The following is an 18,367-nucleotide window of genomic DNA, read 5'->3' on the forward strand; positions in this document are numbered from 1 at the left end:
AAGCACCTAAGTATCTTGTTCGATCCCTGCTAGTCGCATCGAAGGAGCTAAGCCTGTTAGAGAAACCAAGCCTATGGAATCATACCCAGCATATGGTCTGCATCTGTCGAAGAATAAACCTCCTTTCCCTGCTATTCCGTGAGCTTAACGATAAAGACGTGATCATACCTCCTTCGGCGACAGCAAGTCTGAGAGAGCTCCTGACTGTGATAAACAAAACCAAAGACATACTACAAGACACAACCACCAGCTACTTATGGGATATCATGGAGGCCGGCTCTGTGTCGCGGCGGTTGCAGGAAATCACGCGGGGTATGGCCAAGGCGCTCGAAATGTTGCCTCTTGGGCTGCTGGCCGTTTCAAAGGAGGTCCTGGACCATTTAGAACTTGTAAGAATACATTCAACAATCACTCCTGAGCGGGATGAGGAGGAATCGAACCTTCTTCGTGAGTTGGAGGAGGCCGTGGCAAGACTAGAGATAAAGGAAAAGGGCGCTCCGCCGGATGTGGAAAGGCTAAGGGGCCTCTTCTTTGATATCGGTCTTCACAGCCTCTCAAAATGGAGAGGTGAGATCAGGAAACTAGAGGAACAGATCACACTGCAGGCCAGCACAGCTGCAGCGCCTTATGCCATGGACAGATTGCGGAGCCTGATCGGCCTCGTGGTCTATGCCAAATCGGTCTTGTTCGAGGGAGAGGAAGAGGAAATGGAAGAGAAGGATTGTGAATTAATGCTGTCCTCCCCGACCTTGAGTGATCCCAGTCGTTTTGAGGCGACAGAGAAAGATAATTATTATTCGAATGTTCCTGAACATTTGAAGTGCCCGATATCTCTGGATCTTATGAGAGATCCCGTAATTCTGCCATCCGGACACACTTACGACCGCTCCTCCATCACCGAATGGCTGGACTCAGGCCACTTCACTTGTCCGCTCACGGGCCAGAAGCTCCCGCGCCACCCGCCTCTGATTCCCAACAACGCACTACGGAGCCTCGTTAGCCAGTGGTGCGACCGTCAAAAGGTGCCCTTTCATCTCAACAACGCCGCTGCCGGCGGTGATGATGCCGTTAAAATGACGGCCGCTTTCTTGGTCAGAAAGCTCGCCACAGGGTCGCCCCATGTGCAGACTCAGGCGGCTTATGAGCTCCGCCTTCTGGCCAAGCGCGGAACGGAGATCCGCAGGTGCATAGCTGGGGCCGGGGCTATCCCTTTCCTCGTCCCTCTTTTATCTTCTTCTTCAGATTCTAGGGCTCAGGAAAACGCCGTCACGGCACTGCTGAATATATCCATCAACGACAACAATAAGGCTCTCATAATGGCTGCCTCGGGTGCTGTGGATGCCATTGTGGGAGTGGTGCAACAGGGCAGCTCTATGACTGCTCGAGAGAACGCCGCTGCTTTAATTTTCAGTCTCTCTGTAGTGGACGATTATAAGATCACCATTGGGGCGAAGCCTGCGGCTATTCCTGCGCTGGTCACCCTGCTTCGAGAAGGCAATTGTAGAGGTAAAAAGGACGCCACTAACGCTCTTTTCAGCCTTTCAGGATACAAGAAAAACAAGGACGCCGTTTTGAAGGCTGGTGTTGTTGGGATGCTGATTGATTTGATTGTAGAACGAAGGGTCGAGGAGGAGGGGAGCGTGAGCGTAACGGCTGATGCTCTCGCGCTGCTCTCCCTTCTGGTGGGCTGCTCTGAAGGAATGGACGAGATTATGAGTATCGGTAAACCAGTCATTCCCGCTTTGGTTGATTTGGTTAGCGTGGGATCAGACAGAGGAAAAGAGAACGCCATTGCAGTGTTGACAGCCATGTATCACAGCGGTGGGGAGACTATGGTAACAAGATTGGCAGAGAGCATTATTTCACCCGTGCAAATGGTGGCGTCCACTGGTACATCTCGGTCGAAGAGGAAAGCCGCCTCGCTTCTCAAGCTCCTTACGGCTAGCCCCGCACTATAGTCTCTTGCTGCAAATTGAGAAAATATGATATGTAAATTTCATTTTACTGAGCGAGATTAACAAAAAACTTGCGAGATGGGGTCGCTGCCGTCTCTATTTTCTAATACTGTAGTTCCAATATTTCAGCCACTAAAGATGTCAACCATGAAAGCTATGCGGCAAGTTGGTTGCCCTATTACAAAGACAGTTTACAAGATTCAGGTTTCCAAAGAATTGTTAACTAGAAATGGTACTCTAAGCTGCGGTGAATTTGGGAATAAGAACTTGTAAAGTAGGGCAACTCTCAATTGGTTAAAATATACATATGAAATTATAATTAGATAATTTTTTTGAAATATATTTTAGATGAGTTAGAATTTTGAGTTTTCTCAAGTTGATTTATAAATATTAAAAAGACAGTTTGCAAGATTATGGTTAACAAAGAATTATTAACTCGAAATAGTACTCTAAGTTGTAGTGGATATTGTAAAGTAGGGCAACTTCCAACTAGTTAAATATAGATATAAACTTATAATTGGATAGAATTTTTGGAATACATTTTAGATGATTTTGAATTTTGAATTTTTTACACGTTGATTTTTAAGTTTAGTTATTCTATTTAAAGATATTTATTTATTTATCTATTTTAAATAATATTGTAATGTAAAATAATGTTTTAGATCAAAGAATTTAAATGAAATTTTATGATCAAAGAATTTAAAGAAAATTTTATTTTGTATTTGTTTAATTTTGGTATTATTTAGATTCATTTTATACTTATTTTGACATCTTTATTCTTTTGTTCTAAGTAATAAAGCTACTTTCATAGGGGTATGATTGAAGACAATTTGTTTTTTGCAATTCTACAAATTTCAAAAATATATTTTTGAATAGTGGTAGTCCTTGTACACAATTAGACACAAGAAACTAGAATAAGAAAAAACTCTAAAAATCCACATTTTCCTAGATTATAGCCATGAGTTTCAAAATAATTCAATTTACAAGTTTACTTCTATACTCACATAAATGATTTAAAACAAAAATAAAGTAAAATTTAATTTTTTAATAAAAGTCAAACCTCAAAAAATGTAGTATCTTGGTAGCCATTTCCTTTCATCCATCATAACAAGACCAAATTTTGATCTAAGTATCATGTTTTATCATTTATTTTTATATTAAGCAATTAAAATTAGATATTTCAATTAAAATATATAAAATAAATGACATTAATTATTTAAAATATTTATGTAATAAATTTTTATTTTTTTTTGGCAAGTGGTATCATTATGGGGATAGCTCCCTTCATTAATATGAGAAACAAAGGTTACATTTGAAACCACCAATCCTCTGCAAAGGCTGACATAGTGGAATCACCTGACAAACAAATTCCTAGCCTTAAATAGAACAACATAAGATAAATGAGAGTTACATTTATCCTAATTTCCACTATCTAAGATATATCGGCCCTCTAGTACGGGTGCCCAATCATTAATAAACTAAAACCTAGACCAAGGATGGCAATATTTTATCAATTCTCTTGTGAATATTTCTCTCTAACTACTGATCTAATAGTCATATGAAGCCTATATGAAGACATTGAAGATTTCTTCCTCTTTACTTCTGTCCAATCCAGGTCTAAGTGTGAAGGGGAGATCTGAGAATCCTTTGGACATGCCTCAATCGCCGAAGAAGAGGCAACTGAGTCTCCAATAAAGAAATCATAGGGTCATCCACATTGGTAGCCACCTGATAATCCAATGGAGGAGGGGGAGGCCCTTCAAGGGCTTGCGCAGTCGATCCATCAGGAGAAAATTTGATTATTGGATCATCTTGAGATAACTTTGAACCATTGGGGGAAACAACATAGTGTTTGGGCTTTGCTCCAATCCACCAAGAGGCCTTGCCACCTGTTTCCAAATTCCCATGTTCATGAATAGTAGTCTTTTGACATTCAGGAGTAAAATGATAAATTGAGAAGCATTTTCTACATCGAAAGGCTATTTTTTCATATTCAATTGGCTGCACCCAACAACGTCCTCCCACCTTCAACAAAATTTCTACTGAAAACCCTTTAGAAAGGTCCATTTCTACACATATTCGTGCACAGGTAGAATTTTGGTAGTTGATTGTTTCTACGAAACTAAAATGATATCTTCCTAATCCATTGCCAATAGCCTATAAACAAGCTAATTCCCAAAACTGAAAAGGAAGATAAGAAAGGCGAACCCAAAAACATGCAGAAGAGAAGGTTTCAGTAAAGGGATCAAATGATGGATACCATGCTTTCATACACAAGAAGTCTCCCTGTAGAGCCCAAGGGCCATTTTTCAGCAGCCAATCCTTGTCTGCAAGAGATTCAAATTCCAAAATAAAAAAACCCCTTTGCACAGGGAAAAAAAAAACTTATCTATCAATCGGTCTTTCCAATAATCATGAATCCACGCATGCAAGTCGCTTAACTTTGGCCAAATTTTAGTAAATCTAGAAATCAAAGCATGATCTTGAATAAAAGCCTCTCTATCACTAGCCAAATTATCCAAATAAATTTCCGGAATAACGGTCAAACGACTGACAGAGACTGCAGGTCCGTGAGGAACCCCTTGAGAAAACCCCAATGTCTCATGTTTCAAAGGCGATTTGTATTGTGGGTATGGCCGACGATTTAGTTGTTAAGGAGGGGCCGGATAGGGAGCGTCGTGTACCCTAGATCCCGAACACAGCGCCTCAGAGAAAGAACAGGATCCTCCCTGTACAAAACCCTTGCGCCAAGGATTGCAGGACCGATCCACTGGGTGAGGAGACCATGAAACGAACCTGCCATTGTTTGAGGGCAAAGCAGTTTGAGGAACGATGGAAGCAGACGAAGACATTGCAGAGCGTTTCTAAATTCCTAATTTTCAGGAATAATAAATTTAATTATATGTATATTACTTTTTCCAAATTTATAATTATCAATGTTTTACATATATCTATATTATTTTTTGTATTATTATTGATGATAAAATATATTTTTTTTTTGTGATAAAAGGCATTACAATTTTATAATTGTTATTTCATAGAGGTCTAATTTACTTCTAGAATTTCAACTTTATAGTCATCGACCTCAATCCATTTCATTTGACTAGCATCTAAGCCATTTTTGGGAAAAAATTATCTATAATAGAAAGGAAAAGTTTTAAGAGATTACAAGTCAAACATTTTGTGTAACCCAATCTTTTTGTAAAAATATGATTTGACATAGAAAATAAAACAAAGCTTGAGGTAAGATTCAAGTGTACTTCTATTGGATATTGATTTAATGATTTTAGTTAACATTTATGGGATTATGAAATTCACAAAATCATTAGGAGTACAAATGTCATATTCAATAAGAAGTTCATGTACAAAGATCAGTTGTAGGGAAAGAAACAGGAAAGGGAAAACATAGAATATATGACCTGCTTGATGAAAACCTGGAAAATGTAGTTCTAATGGTGCCAAAAAATCAAAATATTCAACAACCATAACATCAATAGGTGCCTTAAACTTATGTAAGAATATGTACTAGGATAACTAGACTCCCTAAACGATACTATTATGTATTATTGATTGATTCTAGTGAACCCAAAAAGTTATGTAGAAGCAATGTAAGTAGAAACCAAAAAAAAATTGGAGCAAGGAATAGAAGAGGGGATGGACTCCTTGATAGAAAACTAGATTTGGGACTTGAACAATTTGATGTAATAACAATTTTTCTCCATGAAGATCTTGATGAAGCGATTTATATGCAACAACCACAAGGATATGCAATCAAAGAGAAAGAGGACTTAGTGTGTAAGTTAAAGAGGAGCTTGTTTGGCCTGAAATGAGTACCTTGAGAATGGTATTTAAACTTTGATCTAGTTTTATGGTTGATTTTTTTTATGAAAAATGTAATTCTAATCACTGTCTTTATTTTAAGAAATTGGATAATGATATCTATATTATCCCATAGTTATAAGTTGATGGCATTCTTGTTGCTAGATCTAATATGCAACATATAAATGATCTTAAGAAGCAATTAGCAAAGTCATTTTCTATGAAGGATTTAGGTGTAGCAAAAAAAATTTCCTTGGTATGCGAATAACAAGAGAGAGGAAAAATCACACATTAACATTGTCTCAAATTGAATACATAGAGAAGGTGCTGGAAAAATGTCAAATGCAAGATGTAAAACCAATTAGTACACCTTTGCTTAGTCATTTTAAATTGACTAAGGAGATGTGTCCCAAGACATGGGAGGAGATAGACATCATCAAAATTTTCACTCTTTTAGAATTGGTAGATAGATGTATGCCATAGTGTGTACAAGGCTAGATATTGCACATGCAATGAGAATTGTGAGTAGGTATATAGATAATCCTGAAAAAGAGCATTCGAATGTAGTAAAGTAGATTATTAGATATTTGTGAGGTACTAGTACTCAAGCATTATGTTTTGGAGTTTCCAATTCTATTCTTTAGGGATATATTAATCTAGATTTAGTAGGTGATATTGATATTAGGAGGAGCAACACAAGATATGGTTTTACTATAGGTAGAAAAATAGTTAGTTGGATCTCAAAATTCTAAAAGGTTGCTAGACAATTTTAACAACAAAAGTAGAGTATGTTGTTTCTATAGAGGCTAGTGAGGAGATGGTTTGGTTACAAAGGTTTATGGAAGAATTGGGAAAAAAATGAGAGAATAGTAGGTTATACAATGATAGTCAAAGTGCCATTTATATTTCCAAGAACTCCGCCCTTCATTCTAAGAATAAACATTTACAACTCAACTTTGATTTCACATAATCAGTTTTAGAGGATGGACAGTTGAAGCTAGAGAAGACATGCACTAGCCAAAATCCTACAGGTATGTCAACCAAGGTACTAACCTGAGATAAATTGATTTCCTACTCTAGTTTTTATTGGCCTTCAAGCATGATAATACTAGAAATGAGAAACAAGAAAAGTCTAGGTGTATAAATCTAGTAAGAGCTATAGGTGCAATGGTATTTTTACAAGATCATTATCCATGCGGGAGAGTGTTTGGTGTGGAGCCTCATTAGTCTCCAGGTTTGAGATTGTTTGTATGTGACAACCTATCATATTGTTGAGCTTAAATTTCGATGTCTTTATCAGTCTCATTTCCCTCCAAATCAATTAATGGGGGAGTACAAAATTTTACCATTATTTTATAAAGGAATTGGCTATTATTTTGATATGTAAACTAATGTTTGTAAACTACCAAAAAGGGCTTGATAAATAAGTGTCTAGGTAATTTGAAATATAATCAAATTGTAATTTTTTCTCCATTGGACAATAAAAGGAAGGTGGACCGTTGTTCTATATGGAAGATCTTCCAAAACTTAAAATCTACAATATAACTCTTAGTGATATAAAACCAATCTCAAACATCCTAAACATATATAAATGAAATATAAGTTTAAGTATAAGAAAGTAAATATTACTTAAATTATAAGAAAGCATATGCATAATACAAATAACTTAATGTATATAGTTTGAGGAAGAGGAAGAGGTTGAGCTCTTTAAAGAGGTAATTACATATGGGTAGAGAAAGAGAGGTACTTTTGTTCCTTGTAAATGCGAGTGTGTTATAGCATGCTTATATCATAACATGAGCACATTATAATGCACTCATTTCATGTCTTGTATGAGACCAACAAGTGGTGTGGCCAGTTTTGGGTCTCCCATATTTTTTTGTAATTACCCATCCCATCCCACATATTTGTATCATATAAATCTAAATATCCTAAAAATTCAAAGCTACAAGTAGTTTTTCTTTCTTCCATCTAACCCCTTTTCCTCCATTACTTAATCTTCCTCTTCTATGATTTCATTTCCACTTATAATATCTCCTCCTCTTCACCCTTTCCACCTTCCATGGATGGTCTTGCATCTATCATAATAACACACTCTCTCATTATCGTTATCTCTTTCACCCTCCTAGCTCTCTTCCGCTACCTTCAAGTCTATGTGTGTCCCTTATAACACATCCTCCTTAGTCACATGTGCAAACATACTCTCCCTTATCAACACATACTAAAATAATCCAAATGAGAATTACACCTTATCAAGATGATACCTCACAACAAGTACGAGTATCTCTCCATTAAGTAGCACTTTGTCATCATAAACTATAAATACTAGGCATCATCTTCCCATTCTTACACTCTCAACATGGTCTCCATGTCACATCCCTTGAATACACCACATATAACACTTTTTTCCAATGCCTCTCATCACCAATGGACCCATACCTCAAATTTTGCCATCATTTAAACACATAGGGCTCCCTAGAGTCCATAGGTGTAAATTTATAAAAGTTTCAAGACCTAATGCTATGTGTCCCTTAAAGTAATCAAATTAAGGTCCTTACATAGGTGTGCCAAAATGAAAGAATCACATGCAAACTACCATTTCTCAATCACCATCTCAACTATTATCTACTAGTCTAATAAAAATGTATTACCCACTCTTTTCAAGAAATAGTATGTCACTAATAAGAGCTACCATCTCTAGTGGTAGTGTTAATAATAACACCTTGGATGCATCAATATCCATCTCCTTATCATGTGATGGCATATCTAACCTTGGGTAAATAATCTCTTTAATGTAAAGTTATTGGCCTTTAACATGTACACTAACTACATGCAAATCAAAATATACATACATCCTCCAAATTTTCCATAATCTCCTTTATTACAAGATAGAAAGTGCTCATCTCATACCACAACTTCTCTCCAACATTGATTCCATCACTTCTATGAGTGAATTATATATGCATTTTTGTTATGTGTTATAATCATACTATCATCATTACTTACCAATCTATGTCTATAAATATCTTCAATAAGCTTATTGATATCAAATGTCACTCTCAAGTGGCTAGTTAGTTTAGCTATATGTGCATTTTATCCAAACCACATGTTAGTCACTTTGTAATTTTTTGCACTTGCAAGTGCAACATTACTAATACATCCACTATTTCTATTTCCACAACCTCTAAATCATGATCCAATTCTTTGAGCCCTAATATATATATGTTAGATTAGTATCACATTACTACTTTGTGTTATGTATACACTAATTTATATAAATTATTTGTTATCTATCCTCACCCAATATATATGTCATAATAATGGAGCATGTGCTATTTTGTGTCACATATACAGTAAATCATGCATACATTTTATATTTCATGTATTTGCACTATTTTTTTGCACTACACTATCTTTCAAGACATACACCACAACTCTTTATGGATGTACCAGAGTGTTCTGTGTATATCATAACTATTTATGTGTCTAACACACATAGTTACACATCCATAAAATTAAAATTTTCACATTTCAATGTAACAACATCCCACCCAACTGTCAATCTAAATTTATGACCCCTAAATTTAATTAATGAAATAAATTTCTATACATACTATTGATACCTAAACTATCTCACATTTTCTATGTGATGCCATGGGTTGATACACACTCATTTTTTGTTTATCTCATCTTATTGTTCTCTATCTAGAATGTTATAAGCTCAAATGATAATAATTTATTTCTAATCTTAGCCATATATTCACGACCCCAATTTCCATTAATGCTTCCATTCCTCCATTTATAAATTTCTTTTACCTTTTTCTATTTTTTTGCACTTATTTTTCTCTATTATCTTTTAACCCATCATATTCTTCTTTCAAGATCTTACCCCATGCTCTTTCTTTCTCACCCAATTTCTCAAGAGGGAATCATCTTGTGATCATATGTATTTTTTTTAATTATCGAACAAGACATTCCACCACTCCTTTCTCATTTAGAACAACTATTCTTCTTTTTAATTAAATAATATTTTAATATTATTTCAAAGAGGAGGAAATCTAGGCACCTAAAATTAGCACATCATCATTTTAACTTATCACTCATCATTTTATCTATGAATAATTATTTTCATTTAATTTTCTTCTAAAATTAATTAAATAATATTTAATCATTTAAAATTATCACCATTTATCCAACTCTATTCCTAACATTTAATGCATTAATCTATGGGTGAACTCACAATAATGGTTTCCACTTTTTTGCCAATTTTGACACTAAGATGAACAATTTTAAAATAATCTTCAACTTCCGACAACTATAACTTTTAAACTATTAAGAATTTGAAGATGATGTAAATTAGTGATTTGTAGCATTTTTTTGTACATTATATATATTTTTTTTTTCAATTTTTTTTGAAGGATTTAAAAAAAAAAATTTCCATCTACCTTGAAAAGTAGTTTTTTTTACAACAAACTACATTTGTTAAGAGTGATGTGCCTCCCGAAATCTATAACTTTTTTTCTATAAATGATAAAAACTCAATTCTTTCGAATTTTGGTTTATAACATCAATATCCAGGGCTTGCAGTTTGTTTGATAGTGATATGTTGAATATTTTTCATTTTATTAAGTTTTGAAGTCCGACTAATTATAATTTGGACATAGGTGTATGTTTGCACACATAACTTGTTCTATATATATCGAAATTCAATTATTTTTTTATATTAGAAAGAAGACATCAATACCTAGGACATAGATGTTTTTTAGAATTTTTTTGAATTAGTTTACTATTTTTCCTAGTGTGTTGAATAGAGAAATTCACGTTCGGTGAAAAACCTATGTTTGGTAAAATTAAAAAAATAAGTTCATAATAAAATCAATTTGTAATAAAATTATAGTCATTGGAAAGCTTGCTTCGCAGACTACCATACTACATTTTGGGTTATCAATATCATTCCATTTGAGCCTTCAACTAGAGGTTTGAAGGCCAAAAATCTGCAAGAACTGTACAAAGCTTCAGAGAAGTGTAAAAACTGGGGTTCAAACGAAGCGGGGTTCAAGCGAACCCCCCCCCGTTTAGGGGGGTTCAAATGAAAGGGGGTTAGAGGGAACCCCCCAATATAATTAAAAAATAACATAAACAAGAATTAAAGGTGCTTTGCTTGAAAGAGGGGCTTCGAGCCAAGTGGAGAGTTTGCTCGAACCCCAAAGGATAATTCGTTCGAACACCCCCACTTCGCTCGAACCCCCTCTGAATTTTTTTTCCTTCCATCTCGTTTTTCCTACGTGGGTGAAAGTGGGAACCATTATTGTGAACTTAACCTTCCATACTCTAGATAAATAAATATTTGAATTTATATACCTATTTTCATCTCCCCCCATCCAAGGAATTCAAATAATATCAATATTTATTCAACTCATCATTTTTGTGCAATTTAGTTAGTTGAATGAAACAAATTAATTAAGCCCCCTTTAAATTTGCACATGTCTAATAATCATTAGTTAAGGCTTTAAATTCTCATTTCCCCAAGTGGGCACACATGTCATATAACATGTGTACTTGAAATACTTGAGGCTTGGGGAAGATCTTCATATCCTTCCAAAAGTTTACCAATTCATTCCTCACCAAATATTCTCTCCAAAGAAAATTTATCACCTTTTATTCCCCCTGAATATTGGAAGCCCCTTTGACATCCTTTCCAAGAATGTCACTTGGAATCTTCTCCTTCCTCCAAGCATCTCAATTCATGAGATTTCTTGAACTCTCCAATTTATATTGTCCCTCCATTCCCTCATCCAAAAATTTATAGATTAAATGTAGCTAAAGTCATTTTAACACAAACTTTAAATGTATTACTATGCTAATGCTTTTGAGTATTTAACATTCTATGCTAAATCCAATATTTAGACATAACCACCATAGCTCGATACATCAAGATGAATTGAGTTAGTGTATTTTATATTCTTTTATTATGTTTTGTTCCTTTTATCTTAATTGCGTGTTGCATGCTTGTGTGGCTTAAATTGATTAACTTGGTGCTTCAACTAGTTTATATATGATTACATTTTAAATATACAAAAAAGATAAAAATCTACTAAATGAAGAATTCAATAACACTAATAAGGAAGAACCCTCTTTGCATCCATCCACATTCCTTACCACAAACACTAACACTATTGTTGTTCTAATTAGATAAAAATGTTAGAGGCTCAAACATTACATAATAGTCATAGAGTTGAAAACTAAGGGTCTCACGAGGGGTAAGAGCAACCTACAAAAGAGCCAGCTAACAAAACACAACCAAAACCAGTTGGTGAGCAGAACTAGAAAACAATAGAGATCTAAACTAGAAAAATGAAAGGCACCACAAACTGGAACCAAACCGACCCACCAAAGACATGAACCAATGGTCTACCTCGTGGAGGTCTTTTCAGAATGTTGAAATCTTGGCTCTTTAGTTTCACCTTCTTACAGAAGGATAATCTTTTGTTGGAGCCTTTACCTGAAGAGATGGCCGGTGACTCAGAAGTAGCCTTGACCCTAGAAATAGTATGCTTTAATGCAACAATAGAAGATAATTCCATGTGACACTTCTTCTTCACATGCCTTTTATCAATCTCATTGTAGATGGCTTATAGAGACATAAAATTCTATCTAACCATTTATGTGTTGATGGCCACTATCTCATCCAACTTCCTCTTGAGAGTCTCCTAGTTGCGTTGGAGCCCCCTGATGACCTTGGCCATCTCCTTCCTATCATCCTCCCGATCTACCTTTTCACTAAGAGCCTTAACAACCTCCACCATCACTTCCCATTTCTCAAAATTCTCCACCAACTCATTGGCACCACCTAGACCCTTTCATCTTTTTCTCCATTGCCCAATTGGAGGCCCTAGCATTAGCCTTACGTACCGCCTCCAATTTGTTGATTTTCTTATTAGCAACAATGAGCTGGGCAAGAAGCCAACAAATAATGGCTTCCTTACTATTCTATCTCATGTATAGTTCATTATCCTTTTCTACTAACTTTGCTAAATCCCACTTTTACAGTGAATCAACAAGGGATAGATGAGGGGAACCCAATGAAGGTGTTGAAGGGGTAGCAGAGTTCACATTAGGGCTATTAGATATCCATTCAAAGCCTGTGGACCAAGCTCAAGAAAAGTACTTGGAAGCACTTTCCTCTCCATCAAGTTTTTTGACAACAATTTCTTTGAAAGGGGGGCAAACGGGTTCTTATTTTTAGTAGATTGATTAGGGTTAATTTGGGTAGGGGTCCCTTTTGACTTTGGGTTTCTCTTTGCACTAAGGTCATCCTCAATGTTTAGGATTCCAAAAAGTGCCACAACCAAAGTGGGGTTAGTGAGAAGACTAAGAGTGTTAGTGGAGGGCTTGCTTGAAGGGGTCATAGCTAGTTTACAATCAGAGCCTCAAAATTAACCCCTAGTGTATGGTAGAATATCCTTAGATTTAGTAACAACGACATACTAGGAAATGGAGGATATTTAATCTAGTAAGGGAATTTCATTTTCACTCCATACCTAAGGTGATTAAGCATTGTGAAGAGCTAGGAATGAAAACATTTGAATCTCTTATCCAAAGTGATGTATTTCATTGAGAGTAGTGCAGCCTCCTTCTAAACATCGAGGAGATCATCTCTGTTAAAGCCACTTTGCAACCGAGCCACTTTTTCACCTCGCTTAAGGAACCTCTTAGCATTTGCTTCTTAGAGAAGGCCATGCCTTCCACATAAGACTAGTGGCGACGACAATAGACTCCATAGACACTGTAAAAACCACTCCCCAAAACTTTAACTTCACCCTCGTTCTAAAATATAATTGTTTTTAATTTATTTATTTATATTGAATTACCGACTTAACTAATTGCTTGACAAGATCGCGATTTCATTTTCTATATATTTTTGAAACCGTATGTTCGTTTTTATTTTTTAACTCTAACTATTTAATTTTCAAAGAGAATTCGATTCCAACCTGAATTTTTTAAAATTATAGCTATACAATCAAACTAATAATTTTATTTTAATATCATCGTTTGAATTAATAGAAATTGACTTCAAATTGAGTGAAAATGACGGTGACCGCGTCCAACTATGTTGAGCTTACTTCTCGGACGGTTCGACGAGGATTCCACTCGTTATGGATGTGACATGGCTGAATCGGTATACAGCACCGAAGATGTTGACTAGATATATTATACGAAATTGTATATATTAGAAATACCCAGTCAATTTCACTCTACGGACAGTATCTATATAAAGAAGGGACAACGATCGGCATTGATATCATTGAAATGGAAACTCAAAAGCAATCGCTGAAGCTCCCTTATCTTAAGAGATTAGGGCAAATCAAATTGCCTCCAGAGATATGGAGTCCCCATCTCACAAATCAAGCACCCACGAGTCTGGTTCGATCTCTGCTCCATGCTTCCAAGGAATTAGAAATGTTAGAGAAATCAAAACTGTGGAGTCATACTCAGGATGTGGCCTGCATCACTAGAAGAATAAACCTCCTATCCCTCCTCTTCCATGAACTCAACGATAAAGACGTTGTCATACCTCCTTCGGCAACGGCGAGTCTGAGAGAGCTCCTGACGGTCATAAACAAGACCAAAGACATATTACAAGACACGACCACAAGCTGCTTATGGGACATCATGGAGGCCGGCTCTGTGTCGCGGCGGTTGCAGGAAATCACGAGGGACATGGCCAAGGCGCTGGAGATGCTGCCACTTGGGTTACTGTCCGTGTCAAGGGAGGTCGGGGATCATGTGGAATTGGTTAGAATACATGTCAGAAGCACTCCCGAGCTAGACAAGTATGAGTCGAACCTGATACGTGAGTTGGAAGAGGCCGTGGAAAGGTTGGAGAGGAAGGAAAAAGGTGCGCCACCGGATTTGGAGAGGCTGAGGGGCCTCTTCCTCTGTCTCGGTCTTGATAGCCTCTCTAAATGCAGAGACGAGATCAAGAAACTGCAATACCAGATCTCACTGCAGGCCGGCACAGATGCCGCACCTTATGCCATGGAGAGATTAGGGAGCTTGATTGGTCTCGTGATCCACGTCAAATCGGTCTTTTTCCAAAGAGAAGAAGAGGAAGTGGAAGAAGATGATTGTGAACGGGTGCCATGTTCCCCTTCCTTCAGGGACGCGGTGGCGTCGGGCTTGGGTTCGGTAACTAGACCTTTAGTGGGCAAGGAGAAAGATGATGGTTCTTGGAATGTCCCTGAGGAGTTGAAGTGCCCGATATCGTTGGATCTGATGAGAGATCCGGTGATTGTGGAATCAGGACACACATACGACCGCACCTCCATCTCTGAATGGCTTGACTCGGGCCACTCCACCTGCCCTCTCAGCGGCCAGAAGCTCCCGCGGCAGCCTCCTCTCATCCCCAATTACGCAATCCGGAGCCTCGTTAGCCAGTGGTGTGACCGTCACAACGTGCCCTTTCATCTCAACAACGCCGCCGCCGTCGGAGACGATACCGTGAAAATGACTGCGGCTTTCTTGGTAGGAAAGCTCGCGACGGGGTCTCCCCAAGTACAGACGCAGGCGACTTACGAGCTCCGTCTCCTGGCCAAGCGCAGAACGGAAATCCGCCAGTGTATAGCTGAGGCCGGGGCAATCCCTTTTCTGGTTCCTCTCTTATCTTCAACTTCAGATTCTAGGGCTCAGGAAAACGCTGTCACTGCGCTTCTGAATCTTTCCATCAACGACAACAATAAGGCTCTCATAATGGCTGCGTCGGGTGCCGTGGATGCCATTGTGGGAGTGGTGCAACAGGGAGGCACTATGGCTGCTCGAGAGAACGCTGCTGCCTTGATTTTTAGTCTCTCTGTGGTGGCCGATTACAAGGTCATCATTGGCTCCAAGCCTGCGGCCATTCCTGCGCTGGCGACCCTTCTTCGAGAAGGTAACTGTAGAGGTAAAAAGGACGCTGCTACTGCTCTTTATAACCTTTCAGTTTACAAGACCAACAAGGACGCTGTTTTGAAAGCCGGTGTAGTTGGTATGCTGTTGAATATGGTTGTGGAAAGAAGTGACGAAGAGAAGGAAAGCGCGACCGTAATAGACGATGCTCTCGCGCTACTATCCCTTCTGGCGGGCTGTGCTGAAGGGTTGAACGAGATTTTGGGCAGTGAGAAGCCGGTTATTCCTACTTTGATTGATTTGGTCAGTGTGGGATCGGACAGAGGAAAAGAGAACGCCATTGCAGTGTTGACAGCCATGTGTCACAGCGGCGGGGAGACTATGGTAACAAGGTTAGCAGAGAACATTATTCTACTCCTGCAAATGGTAACGTCCACTGGTTCATCTCGATCGAAAAGAAAAGCCGCCTCGCTTCTCAAACTCCTCACGGCTCGCCCCTCACAGTCCCCCACTGCAAACCGGTAATTTCCTATACATTAATTTCATGTTACCGAACGACCATAGGAAGAAATTTACCAAATGGGTGGAACTGGAGTGTTGTAAAAGATTAGTTGTTTCTGACTCAGCTACAGCTGCCTGTATTTAATCATTAAACAGAGTGACGGGAGGCAATGAGCATTAAATCTATAGGCAACTTGGTCTTTGCCTGTTGCAGAGACAGTTTCCAAGGTTCGGTTCCCAAAATATTATAAATAGTTTTAATCGTTCCACAAATTGTGGAGGAGTAGTTGAAATAAATAGTAGAAAATTTATTTCAACGCAATGAATGAATAATATATTGGATTGTGTGTGTATGATGAGCTTTCCATACGCAGGATCTCAGCGACAGCGCGAACGCTTCCTTCAGTTAAACAAACATTGAAATATATTATGAAATGCCTTTCAGATTTATATTAAATGATAAGTAACATTAAGGCTAAATTGGTGATGGTTATATATAAAAGGTGCAACGAAGTGTAAAGAATGCACGAAAACAAATTTATCTTAAAAAAAGTTTTTCCTATTAAAACTTTTAATAATATTTAAGGCCATTAAAGAATCAAAATAATTTGATTACTTCAGTATAGTGATACTGAAATAATTATGCATATAATAGAGTTGAGTTTAGATTAAGTACTTAAATATTTATTGAAATTCGATAAAGAGGGTGTATAGTTTCATATGTATTGAAATTGATAAAGAGGTACAATTATTTTGGTAAATGAGTTTATCTAAATGTGTCAAGCTTATCTGACACATGTTGTAAGGTTTGACTTCCTACATGGTTTGTGGGTTTTATTTTTGTATTTGTCTATTTTTTTTCGATTGCACTCCTTTTAATCTTTATAGTCACTATCACTATAATAATTAAAACGTTATTTTTTGAAATTATCTACAATCCATATAATGTAGCTATCACATGCATTATGATATTAATATTTGGATTCAATTGCATAAATTTTGAGTTTAAATCATTGGCCCATATTTCATGAGCAATGATTCACACAAACCCATCCTTCAAGAGAATAAATGGTCCACTTAGAATTCATTGCATCTAGATGAATCTCATTATTAATATCATAACTTGACACAATGCAAAAAACACTTGCTACTTCCTTATTGCACTCATTGTTACTAAAATTGTGATGGCTAAAGTCAAGTTTTAATTTTGAATCTATATCTCCCATTCAATCCATGAGAAGCAGAAATAAGGTTATAATATAGAATGAATATTGTAGATATGATGGTGAAACAATTCATTATATGCAACATGAGCCTCCAAAAAATGACAAAAGAAACTAAGCACGAGGTGGTGGCCCTTTGGATACGATTAGACTAGTTGACATTGTACAAATGTAACATTTGAGCACTATCAAGTCACCCTTTACATATACTACCTTTGCCAATTCTACTACAAACATGACTTCTATGAGAAACTATTGAGGGGACACTACATATGAATCATCCATGAAACATTATGTGAGACTATCATTGATATTGATTACAAGGTTATTTAATTCCAAAAAGATAGAAAGTAAGTTAAAGATTTATAATGATATTTTATAAATTCAACTCAATCATAATGACAATATTTTTTCCTTGAAACTACTAAAACTATGTCCAACATGGTGAATTTTAGATCTACATTTGTAAACATATAATATGAACAACTTATAGTGCATATATACAAAATAAATGTATTTCATTATGCTAGAAAATTTAAGCCTCACTATGAAGGCTTGATTTTCTCTAGCTGGTGGAATTATGTCCCTTTTTTATGTGTGCTATATATTATCCATAAGATTTATTTTAATATCCCTTGCTGTTGTAGGACTAAAAATTCAAGCAATTGGCTGACAACCTGTTGTTCTAACTCTCAGACTATATAACCTGCGTGTTATGCGGTTTTACTAGTCTGCTGAATTACTCACGTGTTATGTTGTTTTGACTATTACAAAGTAATGATTTCTTCCTCTATGGTTGTTTGAATGTTGATGAAGTGTATGTTTTCTTATTTGTTCATGTAGGTGTAATTCAATGAGCAGAAAGACAAATTGAATAATGAAGACAAATAAGAAACCTCTCAATTTAACATCCACAACTAATTGTCATTTCGTCAAACATATGGTAGGCATCTTCAAATTTTAAACAAGACTTAATCAAAAATT

General features: G+C 36.8%; 2 protein-coding genes across 2 annotated transcripts; both read left to right on the plus strand.

Annotated features, from left to right (window-relative positions):
- The first annotated feature begins 821 nt into the window (after positions 1-821).
- Positions 822-1,958, plus strand: LOC131039752 (U-box domain-containing protein 1). The gene has a single exon (XM_057972586.1). It carries the CDS (start codon positions 843-845, stop codon positions 1,956-1,958), a length of 1,116 nt encoding a protein of 371 aa, XP_057828569.1. The 5' UTR covers positions 822-842.
- A 12,139-nt stretch (positions 1,959-14,097) lies between these two features.
- LOC131039777 (U-box domain-containing protein 1) lies at positions 14,098-16,479 on the plus strand. The gene has a single exon (XM_057972611.2). The coding sequence runs from the start codon at positions 14,235-14,237 to the stop codon at positions 16,182-16,184; it is 1,950 nt and encodes a 649-aa protein (XP_057828594.2). The 5' UTR covers positions 14,098-14,234; the 3' UTR covers positions 16,185-16,479.
- The last annotated feature ends 1,888 nt before the right edge of the window (positions 16,480-18,367 follow it).

This window comes from Cryptomeria japonica, chromosome 1, assembly GCF_030272615.1.
Source record: "Cryptomeria japonica chromosome 1, Sugi_1.0, whole genome shotgun sequence".
Classification (NCBI taxonomy): Eukaryota; Viridiplantae; Streptophyta; class Pinopsida; order Cupressales; family Cupressaceae; genus Cryptomeria; species Cryptomeria japonica.